Below are 18,616 nucleotides of genomic sequence, written 5' to 3' on the forward strand. Positions count from 1 at the left end.
ATAAATATTTATTTTCCTTATGCTTATCCCCTGTCTGATGATTCCCCGTATTTTATTGGCTTTTTAGGCTGTAGAGGTCCAGGGAACTGTCAACAATGACTCTGTCAGTGCAGTTGGCTTTCTTGAATGTTCATGTATTTAGAATGTCTATTTCATTTTTAGTATGCCATTAATAAAAGTCCTTGGAAAGAAGTGGAGATTATTTTTTTAAAAGGACACAAGAAAAGTTCTCCCCAAACTTCTAGTACTTCCTGCTATGTATTTTCAGCCATTTTCTGACAGAAGGCAGCCTTTTCCCTCTTATCTGTTCTCTTCCCCAACTACTAGTGGGTTCTCTATCTTTGTTCCTATCAGGGTAACATTCAAACTGAACATCTCACCTTTCCCACCTCTCAGCCCTTCACTCCCGCTGTTCCCCCATCCTGGAACTCCCTCGGTCCCCTATCAAACCATAGTTTTCCTCATTTTGAAACCCTCCTAAAATCCCACTTCCAACAAGCCTTCACAGATTAATTTTCAGTCCCCAAATCACATCAACCAACATTCACATCTAGCACTTTTATATTTTATTTTTACCCCTCCTCAGCATTTCTGTATGAATACATATATAATCATTTGTACATTCATTTATTATAATCACTATTTATAAATATTTTTAGGTCTGTTTCCCCCATTAGAGTGTAAGCTTCCCGTGGGTAGGGAACATTTCTCTTCCTCTAGTCGCTGTACAAACTGTAACCTCACCAACTCTGAAATCCCTCTGACTACAACTTCCTCACCTGCCTTCTCTTTCACACACCTCCTCCGAACAAATTTGTCCTGTTCCCCCACAAAGACCTCCAGTTTTTAGACATCATCCAATTTTCTCAAGTCGTCATACCCCATTGAGTCTCCATACCCACTATCTTCCTTTGAAGACCAAATTTACGCCCTCAGCTCCATCCTCTCTACTGAACTCAACATACTCATTCCCCTATCCCTTCATCAATCTCAAACCACTAACCCACTGCTCTGGATCACAGTCCACGTCCTTCACTGTTGTGCACAAGACTCAGAGCGTTGCTGGCGGAAATCTAGATATCAGGCCTACCTCTACCACCTCAAGTTTGTCTTTGTGTCCTTTAACTCTGCCTCTCCTCTGCCTTGCAAAATGATTTCTCCATCCTGACACCCATGCCCATTGCCCTTGCAAATTGTTCCAGTCATTAAACTCCTTCCTTAAACCCCATGTTCCCTTGTCTCCCCCATCCCTTGTCGCTAATGACCTGGTTACTTTATTGAAAAAATTGAAACTATCAACAGTGATCTCCCTAAAATCTCCCCTGCTCCTCTTCAGTCCTTCCCTCTTCCTTTCCCTCCTTCAACTCTCCCATCCTTCCCAGCAGTATCTCTAGAGGAGACCCCCTACCTCCTCTCAAAATCTGCCCCTCCACCTGCACATCTGACCCCATTCCTTCACACCTTATCAAAACACTTACCCTGTCCTTTCTTCCCTCCCTAACAGCCATATTCAACTGTTCACTCTCCAATTGCTTCTTCCCACTGCATTCAGGCTTGCTCATATCTCCCCTGTCCTAAAAAAAAACCTTCCCTTGACCCCACAGCTCACTCCAGTTATTGCCCTGTCTCCCTTCTACTATTCCTCTCCAAACTCCTTGAGAGAGTTGTCTACACCCGCTGTCTCAAATTCCTCTTCTCCAATTCTCTCCTTGGCCCCCTCCAATCTGTCTTCCATCCCCTTCACTCCACAGGAACCAACTTCTCAGAGGTGATCTTCTTCTTGCCAAATCCAATGGCCTCTACTCTATCCTAATCCTCCTCAACCTCTCAACTGTCTTTGACACTATCAACCATCCCCTTCTCCTGGAAACTTTATCTATCCTCAACTTCACTGACAGTGTTCTCTCCTGGTTCTCCTCTCATCTCCCTGCCACTCATTCTCAATCTCTTTCATGTTCTCCTTCTCTGCCCCCTACCCCCTAACTGTGGGTGTAACTCAAGATTTAGTTATGGGTCCGTTTCTATTTTTCATTTACACCCACTTCCTTGGAGAATGCATTCACTTACATGGCTTCAACTACCACCTGTATATGGATGATTCTCAAATCTACATCTATAGCCCTTATCTCTCTCTCTCTCTCTCCAACCTTGCATTTTCTCCTGCCTTCAAGACCTTTCTGCTTAGATGTCCTGCTGTCACTGTTAATTTAACATGTGAAAAACAGAACATCTTAACTTCCCACTCAAACCCTGTCCTTCTCTTGAGTTTCCCCATCACTGTAGACAGCACTACCATCCTTCTTGTCTCACAAGCCTATAACTTTGGCGTTAACCTTCAAGTGCTTAGTACAGTGCTGTGCATACAGTAAGCACTCAATAAATATGATTGAATGAATGAACCTTGACTCTTCTCTCTCATTCAACCCATATATTCAAACCATCACTAAATCCTATATGTTCAGCACCCCCCAACGACATTGCTAAAATCTGTCCTTTTCTCTCCATTCTAAATGCTCCATGTTAATCCAATTGCTTATCCTATCCCACCTTGATTACTGTATCAGCCTCCTTGCTGACCTTCCTGCATCCTGTATCTCCCCAGTCCTGTCCATACTTCTCTGCTGTGCAGATTATTTTTCTACAAAAATGTTCAGTCCATGTTTTCCCACTCCTAAAGAACCTCCAGTGGTTTCCCATCCACCTCCACATCAAACAGAAACTCCTTACCATTTGCTTTAAAACACTCAATCAACTTGCTCCCTCCCACAACACCTCACTACTCTCCTACTACAACCCAGTCTGCACACTTCATGCCTCTAATGCCAACCTTTTCATTGTACCTTCATCTCATCTTTCTGACCTCCGACCTCTCGCCCATGTTCTGTCTCTGGCCTGGAACGCCCTCCCTCTTCATATCTGGTAGACAATTACTCTCAACACCTTCTAAGTCTTATTGAAGGAACTTCTCCTCCGAGAGGTCTTCCCCAACTAAGATTTCCTTTTGTATTCCCCCACTCGCTGCTGTGCCCCCCCGACTCGCTCCCTTTATTAATCCCCTCTCTCAGCCCCATAGCACTTATGTATGTGTTTGTAGTTTATTCATATTAATGTCTGTCTCCCCCTCTAGACTGAAAGCTTATTGTGGACAGGGAATGTGTCTTTTATATTGTTATATCATACTCTCCCAAGAGCTTATTACAGTGCTCTGAACAGTAAGTGCTCAATAAATATGATTGATTGATCGATGGATTGATTCTGTTGCACTCTCCCAAGTGCTTAGTAAAGTGCATTGCAGTCAGAGGGGTCTCCATATTTGGGAAAGGAAATAGATAATAAAGAATTGCTAAATTAACATAAAATGAGGCAGGTGGTTCCATCCTCTTGATGCTGTAATTAAGAGATAGTTCTAAAAAAATGGTTAAGCAAGCAAATTATTTTCACTGCTTCCCCTTCTCCTGTCTGAAAAAAGTATAATATCATCAAAACCTTCAAGCGGCTCTCTTCTCCCACACCATTTAATTGGACAAGAAGGCATTAACAGTTTAATAAGATGATAAAAGAACATCAAAAACAAGCATAAAGTGGATGAATTGTTGAAATTTAGCTGGTTTATTGAATAAACAGAAAGAAAGAAAGAAAAGCATAACGATGTGTTGTTTTGGGCGGGTACAAGAAAGTCTGAAAATAATTAAATCAACAAAGACATTTTCATTTCATTCATCCTAGAAACAGCTCTGCTGTTTGCTTTCAGAGGCATTCGGTCATTTGTAGAGGTGATTTTCTATTGTGGTCAAGGAAGTGAGTTGGCTGATTGATCTAGTTCTCCCATTGTTCAGTGTTTTGCAGAGAAAATGATCACATCTAACGTCAAGGGAGAGGGATGCTGAGAATAGAGACCTAAACTCTAATGAGCAAATCAGTGCATCAACCTCTTTACCCACCTAAAAAAGAAAAGATTCTTCTGAAAGAGACAGTTTCACCCTTGTTAGTTGTGATTATGTCAATAGCAATTGAAGTAAAGTGACTGAAGCCATTCTAATTATTGCTGCATTTCTGTCCTTTATTCCAGCATAAAGAACGTTACCCCGAAAGTAGGTGATGCTGAAACCCGCAAAGCCATTCGCCGTGCCTTCGATGTGTGGCAGAATGTAACACCTCTCACATTTGAAGAAGTTCCTTACAGTGAACTGGAAAACGGCAAAAGGGACGTGGATATAACTATTATTTTTGCATCTGGTTTCCATGGAGATAGTTCTCCTTTTGATGGAGAGGGAGGTTTTTTGGCACATGCTTACTTCCCTGGACCAGGAATTGGGGGAGATACTCACTTTGACTCAGATGAACCCTGGACCTTGGGAAATCCTAATCACGATGGTAAGCACAGTTTTAATTAAAAATATTTAAAACAATCTGTTCCAGGTAATAATTTCCATATTTGCTTATGATTCCCCAAATATCTGAACTCCAAACAGCTTAACATTTATCATTAGTCTACATTAGCTTAAAAAGAGTTGAAATAAATGCTTGGTTCTTTTTAAGAAATTTTGGAATTTTAAGGATTGCAAATAGTAGTGATTCCATTTCGTATATTCCTTCTGGTGAAATTTGGAAAATATGTATTATGATCTAGTGAATGATTCTAGTCCAAAAATAGCATGTGTGATGTTTCCTTTCTGGTGTACCCCTCCCCCTAGTTCTGCAGATTATCTGGGAAAGAAGAATCCTGTTCTAGAGGTATAATCCTCCCTGACCCATACCCCAGCCCTTGGCAGTAGGACAGGAGAGATGAGGCTTGTTAGGAGCTGTCTTTTGCCAGCCCCATTCACTCACCTATTTTCTAAATAGCCAAAACTTATTCTAGTTGGCGTCAATGTTGGAACTAAACTGCTGATTGTGGTAATGTAGCTAAATACATCCTGACGTTCGCTAAATGGCTAAATTTTCCACATCATGTTTTTTTTTTCTGAATTCATAGCCGAAACCTTCAGATCAGACACATTCACCTCCTTCTCTGCACCTCTTGTTCACATTTGACCCTTTCAGGATGTCTATGATCATTCAATTAATCAATCAGTCAATCAATCAATCGTATTTATTGAACGCTTACTGTGTGCAGAGCACTGTACTAAGCACTTGGGAAATATAAGTTGGCAACATATAGAGACAGTCCCTACCCAACAGTGGGCTCACAGTCTAGAAGGGGGAGGCAGAGAACAAAACCAAACATATTAACAAAATAAAATAAATAGAATCAATATGTATAAGTAAAATAAATAAATAGAGTAATAAATATGTACAAACATATATACATATATACAGGTGCTGTGGGGAAGGGAAGGAGGTAAGACGGGGGGATGAGAGGGGGACGAGGGGGAGAGGAAGGAGGGGGCTCAGTCTGGGAAGGCCTCCTGTAGGAGGTGAGCTCTCAGTAGGGCCTTGAAGGGAGGAAGAGAGCTAGCTTGGCGGATGGGCAGAGGGAGAGCATTCCAGGCCAGGGGGATGACGTGAGCCGGGGGTCGACAGCGGGACAGGCGAGAACGAGGCATGGTGAGGAGATTAGTGGCAGAGGAGTGGAGGGGTGCGGGCTGGGCTGTAGAAGGAGAGAAGGGAGGTGAGGTAGGAGGGGGCGAGGTGATGGAGAGCCTTGAAGCCGAGGGTGAGGAGTTTCTGCCTGATGCGCAGATTGATTGGTAGCCACTGGAGATTTTTGAGGAGGGGAGTAACATGCCCAGAGCATTTCTGGACAAAGACAATCCGGGCAGCAGCATGAAGTATGGATTGAAGTGGGGAGAGACACGAGGATGGGAGATCAGAGAGAAGGCTGGTGCGGTAGTCCAGACGAGATAGGATGAGAGCTTGAACGAGCAGGGTAGCGGTTTGGATGGAGAGGAAGGGGTGGATCTTGGCAATGTTGCGGAGCTGAGACCGGCAGGTTTTGGTGATGGCTTGGATGTGAGGGGTTAATGAGAGAGCGGAGTCGAGGATAACACCAAGGTTGCAGGCTTGTGAGACGGGAAGGATGGTAGTGCAGCCAACAGTGATGGGAAAGTCAGGGAGAGGGCAGGATTTGGGAGGGAAGACAAGGAGTTCAGTTGTGGAAATGAGTTTTAGGTGGCGGGCAGACATCCAGATGGAGATGTCCTGAAGGCAGGAGGAGATGTGAGCCTGGAGGGAGGGGGAGTGAGCAGGGGCAGAGATGTAGAATTAATTAATGGTATTTAGTGATCACTTGCTATGTATAGAGCACTGTACTAAGCACTTGGAAGAGTGCAGTGGAGTTAATAGGCACAATCCTTGCCTTTGAGAAGTTTAACGTGTAGTTAGGAAGAATGATACTGAAATAAAACTGCAGGTGGGGGAAGCCACTGTGCATATGCACATAAATGCTATGGAGGGATGGAGTGGGGTGAGTACATAAATCATTGGAGGCTAAGGACTTAAGAAGTGATACAGTGAGAAGGAAAAGGGAGATGAAAAATGAATCAGGGAAGACTTCCTAGAGGAGATAGGCTCTTCCTCTAGACTGTAAGCTCCTTGTGGGCCGGAAATGAGTCTACCAACTCTGTTGTATTCTCCCAGTGTTTAGCCCAGTTAGTGTTCAGTAAATGCTACCGATTAATTGATGTGATTTTAGGACTTTGAAATGCTATTGAAATGACTGCCCATTGGAGGAGAAAGTATAGGTCCAGAATTTTCAGATTTGTTTAGGTTGAGGAGTGTTTCACTAGCAAGACCAAGGCATTTGTGTTCTTTATGTCAAGCCTCAGATGAATTATTCTATCTCTGGAGCCTCACTTTTTCCTGCTTTATGATAGATTGTAGCGTGACCTAAGGCCCATCATAAACTCTGCACTCTGTTCTCCTAGTGGATATGTTCCTATCTATAGGTGGACTTGCATTGATTTTGAAAGCTACCCAGGAAAAATCACACCCAGAAAATGCCCATTTGAGCAGTCCTCTGAGTCCAGACTGGCTAGCTATATGGCTACATGGACATGATATAAAGTCTATTTATCATTTGTAATATGAGAAATCCAACATTTAAAAAAAATCCTTACTGTCTAGAGATCTATTGAAATATGCACATTTGAGATCATTGGTCAACTAAAAACATTTAATTCTTGCCTGATTCAACTCACTCATCACATTAATCTACCCCAGTGCTTGGAACAGTGCTTGGCACATAGTAAGTGTTTAACAAATGCTATCATTATTATCGAACCTGCATTCAGGTCTCTTGTTGCCTCCTCCATATTGGTTGAATAGGACTGGACTCAGTCATTCATTCATTCAATCATATCTATTGAACACTTACTATATTCATTCATTCAATCATATTTATTGAGTGCTTACTGTGTGCAGAGCACTATACTAAGTGCTTGGGAAGTACAAGTCGGTAACATACAGAGATGGTCCCTTTCCAACAACAGGCTCACAGTCTAGAAGGGGGAGACAGACAACAAAACAAAACATGTTTGCAAAGCGTTGGACTAAGCGCTTGGGAGAGTACAATATAACAATAAATGGACATATTCCCTGCCCACAATGAACCTACAGTGTAACCACCCATCTCTGCTTTACTACACTGGAGTTGTTGAATGGTTGAGAAAACATTCCCAGCTCTGACCCAGCCAGCCAGCACTCTTAGAATATTTACAAACTTTTCAGGGAAGCCAAATTTGCCAAGTAATTTACAGAATCTAGAGATCTCGAGATGGTATCAAATTTTTTTTATGATATTTGTTAAGTGTTTACTATGTTCCGGGCGCTGTACTAAATGCAGGGGTGGATGCAGGTGGATCAGGTTGGACACAGTCCATGTTCCACAGTGGGCTCACAGTCTTGATCCCGGGTTTATAGATGAGATAATGGGCACAGGGAAGTGAAGAGACATTCCCAAGGTCACACAGTAGACAGGTGGCAGAGCCGGGATTAGACTCCCAGGTTAATGCTCTAACCATTAGGCCACGCTTATTCTCAATTTGAAAGGTCTATGTAGAAATATTTGGTTCTCTGCACTTTAATTGTATCTGAGTTCTGGCTGCAAAGATAATGTCTGATGTGTTCTGATGAAATCTGGAAACATGCGATTCCAAGAGTCTTCGGTCGACTATATTCTTCAGTAGCAGTTCTGGCTTTTTTCTTGTCCTGCCTTTTGCTGTCGAGTCACTTCCGACCCATAGCGACATTACGGGCACATCTCTTCCAGAACACCCCACTCTCCATTTGCAATCATTCTGGTAGTGTATCCTTAGAGTTTTCTTGGTAAAAATATGGAAGTGGTTCACCATTGCCGCCTTCAGCTCAGTAAACTCAAGTTTCCACCCTCGACTGTCTCCCATGCTGCTGCTGCCCAGCATGGGTGAGTTTTGACTGGTAGCAGATTGCTTTCCACTCAGTAGCTACTGTACAAGCTAGGAATGGAATGCTTAGGCCTCTGCCTCACTCTCCCTCCCTTAGCTGAGACTGGTAGAGTACTGGAAACTCCAGGTGCGATCCTGAGAGGGGATACTCTGACTAGCATCTTGTAAACTCATCCTACAGACTGTAATCTCCTCATGGGCGGTGATCACGTCAACCAACTCTATTATATTGTACTTTCCCAAGTGCCTAATACTGTGTTCTGCGCACAGTAAGACTGATTGACTGTTGGAATCGTGGCAATAGAGAGCAATGAGATTCCACAATAATTGCTGTAAATCTGATTTTTACCTTTTGTTCTGGAATGTGGTGGTGATAGTGAGATTTTTGAGGTCAGGCAAAACTCCTCACCCTCAGCTTCAAGGCTCTCCATCACCTCACCCCTCCTACCTCACCTCCCTTCTCTCCTTCTCCAGCCCAGCCCACACCCTCCGCTCCTCTGCCGCTAATCTCCTCACCGTGCCTCATTCTTGCCTGTCCCTCCGTCGACCCCCGGCCCACGTCCTCCCCCTGGCCTGGAATGCCCTCCCTCCGCACATCCACCAAGCTAGCTCTCTTCCTCCCTCCAAAGCCCTACTGAGAGCTCACCTTCTCCAGGAGGCCTTCCCGGACTGAGCCCCCTCCTTCGTCTCCCCCTCCTTCCCCTCCCCCCGGCCTTGCCTCCTTCCCCTCCCCACAGCACCTGTGTATATGTATATGTGTTTGTGCATATTTATTACTCTATCTATTTTATTTGTTCATATTTATTCTGTTTATTTTATTTTGTTAATATGTTTTGTTTTGTTGTCTGTCACCCCCTTCTAGACTGTGAGCCCTCTGTTGGGTAGGGACCGTCTCTATGTGTTGCCAACTTGTACTTCCCAAGCGCTTAGTACAGTGCTCTGCATACAGTAAGCGCTCAATAAATACGATTGAATGAATGAATGAATTAATTAATCTTTATTAGTTCATTAAAAGATCTTGTAATTGGAATCAATTAGTTGCCTATCAATTGAGGAGGTTAGTGGTTCAACTATGCCAAGGGTGGAAGAGCTGTTTGGCTCTAAATAGGGACCACCTGTAACAATGAATTGTTTCCATTTGGAAGAACAAAATACATCTCCTGATGTTATCTTTAGGTGGACTTTTACAAGCAATTGCAAGTGTTGGAAATGTTTATTAAAGAATTCCAAGAAGGGTACAGTGTAGTCAGCATGCTGGGAAGCTGGGCGGTGGAGGGAAAAGAGGTGGGAGGGAGACTAATAGTGATTATCTCTCTGTGTGTGTGTGTGTGTGTGTGTGTGTGTGTGTGTGTGTGTGTGTATAAATATAAGGAATTACTGATGTATATTATATTGATATTTGGGCTTTACTCAAAGTTATTTGAGTGTTTACTCTGTGTAATGCACTGTACTAAACATTTGGGAAAGTGCAATATAATTGTTTTCTGCCCACAGGGAGTTTACAGTCTGGAGGTTTATGATTCTGATTGTGGGTTCAGAGGGTTTCAATCTAGTTAAACTCAATTATCTAATGTCATTCATTGATTTACATTCTGCCTCTGGCCTAGAATGCCCTCCTCCTTCATATCCAGCAGACAATCACTCTCCCCACCTTCAAAGACTTAATGAAGGAGCATCTTCTCCAAGAGGCCTTCCCTGACTTAAGCCCTCATTTCCTCTTCTGCCACACCCTTCTGCATTGCCCTTGCACTTGGATTTGCTCCCCTTAGTCACCCCTCCCTCAGTCTCACAGCACTTATGTATATATCTGTAATTCATTTATTAATATTAATGTCTGCCCATCTAGATCTTAAGCTTGTTGTGAGCATTCATTCAATCGTATTTATTGAGCACTTACTGTGTGCAGAACACTGTACTAAGCAGGGAGTGTGTCTACCAACTCTGTTATATTGTACTCTCCCAAGTGCTTAGTACATTGCTCTGCTCACAGTAAGTGCCAAATAAACATGATTGATTGATTGATTGATTGCCTTAAGGAGTGGAATAAAACTCTACTTATGGTGACATATACCTTTTACCTATTGTTCCGTTTGTACTTACCCAGCTGATAGAATGCTATTACATGAAGTGCCAAACTCTCTCAGTCTGCATCTACACAGGTATAAGTAGCATTTCACTTACAACATTCTGAAGTTTACCTCGCCAGTCATTGCAACTTAGAAATTTTGCTTATTAGTATCATTACTGCTATTATTTTTTTTTATTGTTGTACTGTTAAGTATTTATACTAGGTCAAGCACTGTTCTAACCCTGGAGGGGGGGTGGTGATGCAAGTTAATCAGGCCAATACATACCCCAAGATGGGTTCATATTTTCCTTGTTCAGTCTCAAAATCAAAGGCCTCTTTTTCTCTTAGCTACCTTCTCTACAATGGGGAACAGGAACGATACTACATTTTCTACACTTCTGCCTATAATAGGAGGATTCTTTATTGGATTACTAAAATCAGTAGGGAATATTAATGTCCTCCCAGAGAGTGAAGTATGTGGAATTAGAAGAAGCACTATTCCCTTGCTTTACACAATCGGCCATTGTGTACAGTTATGTAGTTAAGCAAATGATGCATGTGGTCCAGGTTTCCTCTTCAAATGGAAGGTTACTGGTACCTTGCAATTCTTGAAACAAAATGCATTTGTTATATAGTAGTGACTTTTAAATTGATTCATAGGTCCAGGTACTTGCAAATATTGAAACTTTAAATGAAAAACGGTTAACATTTAAAAAGCCTTAAAATAGTTATTCAACTTAGCCTTTATTCTAAAGTGGGATCAGTTCAACACATTTTATTTTAAATAGCCTAAATCAGTCAATCAATCAATCATATTTAATGTGTTTTCTGTGTGAAGAGCACTGTACTAAGCATTTGGGGAAGTACAATACAACAATATAACAGACAAATTCCCTGCCCATGATGAGTTTACAGTCTAGAAGAGCAAAAGTTTCTTTAACAACATCTGTGGCTTTGAATTACTAATGACTGACACTGTCCTCTCCTGGGTTTCCTCATATCTCTCTGGCTGCTCACTCTCAGTCTCTTTCACGGGCTCCTCTTCTGCCTTCCATCTTCTAAATTTGGAAGTCAGTAAAGGCTCAGTTCTGAGTCCCCTTCTATTCTTCACCTATGCCAACTCCCTTGGAAAACTCATTCACTCCCATGGCTTCAACTTCCACCTCTATGCTGATGATCTCTTCCTCTCTGTAATCTCACATTTCCTTCTGCCTTCAAGACATCTCTACTTGGATGTTCCGCCTATGCTTAAAACTTAACATGTCCAAAACAGAACTCTGATCTTCCCACCCAAATCCTGTCCTTCCCCTGTTTTTCACATAAATGTATTCAGCACCACCATTCTTCCTGTCTCTCAAGCTCTCGTAATCTTGACGTTACCCTTGACTTTTCTCTTTCATTCAACCCACATATTTAATCTATCATTAAATCCTGTAGGTTCAACATCAACATCACTCGAATCTGCCCTTTCCTCGCCATCCAAAATGGCACCACTTTAATCCTAGCATTTAGTCCATCCCACCTTGATAACTATATAAGCCTCCTTGCTGACCTCACTGCCTCCTGACTCTCCCCACTCTAGTCCATATTTCACCCCACTGCCCTAATTATTTTTTCACAAAAATGTTCAATTCATGTCACCAAGAAGCTCCAGTGGTTGCCCGTCCACCTCCACATCAAACAGAAACTCTTTATCGTCAGCTTAGTCTTGTCTGTCTCACCCCTGACCTCTTACCCATGCCCTGCTTCTGGCCTGGAACATCTTCCCTCTTCATAGCTGACAGACAATTACTCTCTCCACCTTCAAAGCCTTTTTGAGGGCACATCTTTTCCAAGAGGCCTTCCCTGACTAAGACCTCATTTCCTCTTTTCCCACTTACTCTGCATCACTCTGATTTGCTTCCTTTATTCACCCCTCCCTCAGCCCCAAAGCAATTACATATGGGCCCATAATTCATTTATTTAAATTAATGTCTATCTTCCCCTCTAGGCAGTAAGCTCATTGTGGGCTGGTAATGTATCTAGCAACTCTGTTATACTGTACTCTCTCTCCCATGTGTTTAGCACAGTGCTTTGCACAAAGTAAACTCTCACTAAATATGACTGATTAAGCGATTGATTGCATACCTAAAACTACTTTTCCATTCAGCACAAAGGGAAACTTGTGTTGATATTTTTTAATGTTGCTCTAAATTGATGCAAACTTGTCTACAATCTCTGTTGTATTCCCCCTAGGGCTTAGGATAGTGCTCTGCACCCAGTAAGTGCTCAATAACTGCCAGTGGTTGATTGATTGTGCATATCCCAAAGCACTGATTGATTGATACAGAAACTTGCATAACTCAATTATGTGTATGTTGAGTGATGAGTATCTATATTCTGTATCAAATGTGCTTCAGAATTTCACAATGAGAGAAATTTGGGGGACTTAAACCCAAAAGGAGGTTAAGTTTATCATGCCATTAAGCAAACAGAAAATATTTATTTCTGCATCTTCAGGTGTTGCTCATTCCACTGAGGGACTGTGGGCATTTTAAAAGAAAATTATTGCTTTTCAAGAACCAGTCCCTGACTTCTACCACTGTTCCTTATACGTAAATTAGCTCTGACTATACTATTCACCAGTATTCGCTTACACTGTAAGTCTGAGGTGTACCTCTTGTATGTGCAATTTAAAACACAAAAGCTGGAGCCTTCAGCGGAAGGTTAAGTATATATCTATATCTATATCTTTATACCTGTCTAGCTATTCATCTATATATGTATATATGCATATATATACATATATATATCCTCCTCTTATCTCTCCGGTCGTTCATTCTCAGTCTCTTTTGCAGGCTCCTCCTCCCCCTCCCATCCCCTTACTGTGGGGGTTCCCCAAGGTTCAGTCCTTGGTCCCCTTCTGTTCTCGATCTACACGCACTCCCTTGGTGACCTCGTTCACTCCCACGGCTTCAACTACCATCTCTATGCTGATGACACCCAGATCTACATCTCTGCCCCTGCTCTCTCCCCCTCTCTCCAGGCTTGCATCTCCTCCTGGCTTCGGGACATCTCCATCTGGATGTCTGCCCGCCACCTAAAACTCAACATGTCCAAGACTGACCTCCTTGTCTTCCCTCCCAAACCCTGCCCTCTCCCTGACTTTCCCATCTCTGTTGACGGCACTATCATTCTTCCCGTCTCACAAGGCCACAACCTTGGTGTCATCCTCGACTCCGCTCTCTCATTCACCCCTCACATCCAAACCGTCACCAAAACCTGCCGGTCTCAGCTCCGCAACATTGCCGAGATCCGCCCTTTCCTCTCCATCCATACAGCTACCCTGCTCGTTCAAGCTCTCATCCTATCCTGTCTGGACTACTGCATCAGCCTTCTCTCTGATCTCCCATCCTCGTGTCTCTCCCCACTTCAATCCATGCTTCATGCTGCTGCCCAGATTGTCTTTGTCCAGAAACGCTCTGGGCATGTTAGTCCCCTTCTCAAAAATCTCCAATGGCTACCAATCAATCTGTGCATCAGGCAGAAACTCCTCACCCTGGGCTTCAAGGCTGTCCATCACCTCGCCCCCTCCTACCTCACCTCCCTTCTCTCCTTCTACAGCCCAGCCCGCACCCTCCACTCCTCTGCTGCTAATCTCCTCACTGTACCTCGTTCTCGCCTGTCCCACCATCGACCCCCGGCCCACGTCATCCCCCTGGTCTGGAATGCCCTTCCTCTGCCCATCCGCCAAGCTAGCTCTCCTCCTCCCTTCAAGGCCCTACTGAGAGCTCACCTCTTCCAGGAGGCCTTCCCAGACTGAGCCCCTTCCTTCCTCTCCCCCTCGTCCCCCTCTCCATCCCCCCATCTTACCTCCTTCCCTTCCCCATAGCACCTGTATATATGTATATATGTGTGTACATATTCATTACTCTATTTATTTATTTATTTATTTTACTTGTACATATCTATTCTATTTATTTTATTTTGTTAGTATGTTTGGTTTTGTTCTCTGTCTCCCCCTTTTAGACTGTGAGCCCACTGTTGGGTAGGGACTGTCTCTATATGTTGCCAACTTGTACTTCCCAAGCGCTTAGTACAGTGCTCTGCACACAGTAAGCGCTCAATAAATACGATTGATTGATATATCTTATAAAACTTCCATCAAATGCTCTAATCATTACTCACCTAAATTATTTTCTTGTCTCTTTTTCTACAGTGTTTGAGCATTTAGGAAAATGAAAAAGCTTGGTAATTTAGCAAAAATGCAAATCAAAGAACCACTTGATAAGTACCAGCCTCATTTTCTACAGCATATTGCCCAGCTAATGATGGCAATTTGAATTCTGTCTACCTCAAAAGAGATAAACAACATCTTATAGTGCCAGTAACCCTTGATACATTATTATCCACTTTCCTATTTGGTTGGAGTTTAACAGAGCTCTTTGAAAAACCTGAAGTTAAAGCAAAATCCATAAAAGTGAATTAGATTTTAGTTAAGACAGGAAAAAAGTCAATCAATGAAAAGCAAGTCACAGTATTTTTACAAGGATTATTATTTTCTAATGGTGTTGATTAACAAACATTTGTTGTAATAAGTAGAACTAGACAGTGTTTATCATACTAATAAGTCATCTCTTCCATGGCAAGTACAATGTTTCTAGGCACAAGAGGGAAAATTGGATTTGGGACAAATGTAAGGAAGTAAGTTAAACAAGATGTCCATATTACTTAGAAATTGTTCGTCTCCAAACAGTGCCCTGGGAACACATATATAATATGACATTTTCAGCATGCCATCTGAAAAGAATGCTTCAAATTGTAGAAAGAATTACATGAAAATGAATTAAAGTGGAATGCTAAATGAAAATATTACAGACTGAGTTGAATTATCCAGTTGCTGGCAGAGAAACATACTTCTAAGACTTTTTTTTCCCCTCAAGCTGGGACTGGAGATTTAAGTCTGAATAGTTCTGACTTTCCAAACCCTTTCAGAAACCTGGGTTTGACTGATTACTGCTCAGTGGTAGAGTTGGCAATTGTGGAGCAGGATTTGAGTTGGTACAGTAACAAAACTTGATTTCAGATTGCATTATGAAACTTCTACCAAGCCTAATAGCCCTTCTTGATGTAAAATTATCGTGTTGTATACCATGTACTATAAAACTTTATAAAACTATATACTTCATCATTAAACTTTCTGGTGGTTATGGAAGGGTAAAGAGAGTCAATTGATAGGAATTGGTTTGCCTTTTGCTCTGAAATGTTTCTTGGCATCAACCTTCTATTCAGTTTATCCTTTTATTCCCCTTCTTTCATATGTAGGTTAATAAAGTTCAGGCCTTCAAAGAAAGGAGTCTTTCTTTTGTTCTGTGGAATATTAATTTCCAAAGTAAATGCTATTTTATTTTCAACATGTAGCAACAATTAAAAGTGAATAATAATAATAATAATAACGGTATTAAGTGCTTACTACGTGCTAAGCGCTGTTCTAAGCACTGGGGTAGATACAAGGTAGATAATGATGGCCTTCTCATTCTCAGTCTCTTTTGCAGGCTCCTCCTCCCCCTCCCATCCCCTTACTGTGGGGGTTCCCCAAGGTTCAGTTCTTGGTCCCCTTCAGTTCTCGATCTACACCCTCTCCCCTGGTGACCTCATTCGCTCCCACGGCTTCAACTATCATCTCTACGCTGATGACACCCAAATCTACATCTCTGCCCCTGCTCTCTCCCCCTCCCTCCAGGCTCACATCTCCTCCTGCTTTCAGGAGGATGGACATCTCCATCTGGATGTCTGCCCGCCACCTAAAACTCAACATGTCCAAGACTGAACTCCTTGTCTTCCCTCCCAAACCCTGCCGTCTCCCTGACTTTCCCATCACTGTTGATGGCACTACCATCCTTCCCCTCTCACAAGCCCGCAATCTTGGTGTCATCCTCGACTCCACTCTCTCATTCACCCCTCACATCCAAATCGTCACCAAAACCTGCCGGTCTCAGCTCCGCAACATTGCCAAGATCCGCCCTTTCCTCTCCATCCAAACCGCTACCCTGCTCGTTCATGCTCTCATCCTATCCCGTCTGGACTACTGCATCAGCCTTCTCTCTGATCTCCCATCCTCATGTCTCTCTCCACTTCAATCCATACTTCATGCTGCTGCCGGATTGTCTTTGTCCAGAAACGCTCTGGGCATGTTACTCCCCTCCTCAAAAATCTCCAGTGGCTACCAATCAATCTGCGCATCAGGCAGAAACTCCTCACCCTCGGCTTCAAGGCTCTCCATCACCTCGCCCCCTCCTACCTCACCTCCCTTCTCTCCTTCTACAGCCCAGCTCACACCCTCCACTCCTCTGCCGCTAATCTCCTCACCGTGCCTCATTCTCGCCTGTCCCGCCGTCGACCTCCGGCCCACGTCATCCCCCGGGCCTGGAATGCCCTCCCTCTGCCCATCCGCCAAGCTAGCTCTCTTCCTCCCTTCAAGGCCCTACTGAGAGCTCACCTCTTCCAGGAGGCCTTCCCAGACTGAGCCCCTCCTTCCTCTCCCCCCGTTCCCCTCTCCATCCCCCCGTCTTACCTCTTTGCCTTCCCCACAGCACCTGTATATATGTATATATGTTTGTACATATTTATTACTCTATTTATTTATTTTACTTGTACATATCTATTCTATTAATTTTGTTTTGTTAATATGTTTGGTTTTGTTCTCTGTCTCCCCCTTCTAGACTGTGAGCCCACTGTTGAGTAGGGACTGTCTCTATATGTTGCCAACTTGTACATCCCAAGCGCTTAGTACAGTGCTCTGCACACAGTAAGCTCTCAATAAATATAACTGATTGATTGATTACAAGGTTATCAAGTTGTCCTACGTGGAGCAGACAAGTTCAAGAGTCAGGATTAGAACCCATGACCTCTGACTCCCAAACCCATGTTCTTACAACTACGCCACCCTGCTTCTATAATGTAGCATTATACTAGGCTAGTATTAAATCATGGAAAATTTGAGTCTAAATTACTTCTGCGCTTTCATTGAGAAGTATCTCAACTACAGTAAATAATTGTGTTTGAGCACTTTGAGTCAAGCATTGAGATAGATGTGATTCAGTCCACCAATAGATCAATCAATTGTACTGTGTGCAGAGCACTGTACTAAACACTTGGGAGAGTGCAATAAAACAGAGTAGGAAAACACATGTTCTGCCTCTAAGGAGCTTACAGTCTAGAGGACAATCAGGGCAAACACAGTCCCTGTTCCACAAGGGTCTCACAAGCCAAAGGGAGCATTGAACAGATATTTGAATCCCCATTTTACAAATGAGGAAACTGAGGCAATGAGAAATTCAGTGTCCTGCCCAAGATCACTCAACAGATAAGTGGCAGAAATGGGATGAGAACCTATATCCCCTAACTTTCATTCCTGGAATCTTTATCCTGGGCCACACTGCCAGCTGTTCAGTCACTGTAGGGCATTACCTTTATTGGTAGTCACTATCGAATGAAATACAGATTCAGCAAAATTTTGCCATTTCCAGCTCTAGAATGATTATTGCACTTCTGAGACTGAGTACTGTAATTGACAAAGTTTTTGCAATTTATGCAAAAAAATCTCCACCTAGTTTACAAATGCTTTCACTTACTGAATAAAAAAGCAGTAAAACAAAAAAAGTGCACAGACATCAGTCAGTCAATCAATGGTATTTATTAAAAGCTTACTGTGTGTGGAACATTGTACTAAGCACTTGGGAGAGTACAGTGCAACAAAGGTGGTGAACATGCTGTCTGCCAGAAGGAGTTTACACCCTAGAGGGGAATAAAGACATTAAAATGAATTACATTAAAATGAATTATGTTTATGTACATAAGTGCTGTGGGACTTAGGATGGGGTTCACCCTAATCGAGCTTTTAAAGGGTAACAAATCCAAGTGCAAAGGTGAAAGGAGACAGAGAAAGGATAGTGAGGGCTTAGTCATGGAAAGCCTCTTGGAGGAAATGTGATTTTAATAAGGCCTGTGAGACAGAGTTGTAGTCTGTTGTATATGAAGGGGGAAGGAATTCTATCCCAGTGGGAAGACGTTGGCAACGGTCAGTGGCAGGATATACAAGATTAAAGTACAAAGGTCTTTTAAAGAAGCAGTGGGTTGTAGCAGGAAATCAGTGAGGCTATATCTGGGGGGCCAAGGAGATTGAGTGCTTTTAAGTTAATGGAAA

General features: G+C 42.8%; 1 protein-coding gene across 1 annotated transcript in view; it reads left to right on the forward strand.

Annotated features, from left to right (window-relative positions):
• The window catches only part of MMP16 (matrix metallopeptidase 16), a 153,427-nt gene that overhangs the window by 28,430 nt on the left and 106,381 nt on the right, over positions 1-18,616 (forward strand). The window contains exon 5 of the mRNA XM_038745646.1: positions 4,070-4,374. Coding sequence (XP_038601574.1) covers positions 4,070-4,374 — 305 coding nt within the window. The remainder of the gene's footprint in view (positions 1-4,069; positions 4,375-18,616) is intronic.

The sequence above is a fragment of the Tachyglossus aculeatus genome, chromosome 4 (assembly GCF_015852505.1).
Source record: "Tachyglossus aculeatus isolate mTacAcu1 chromosome 4, mTacAcu1.pri, whole genome shotgun sequence".
Taxonomy (NCBI): domain Eukaryota; kingdom Metazoa; phylum Chordata; class Mammalia; order Monotremata; family Tachyglossidae; genus Tachyglossus; species Tachyglossus aculeatus.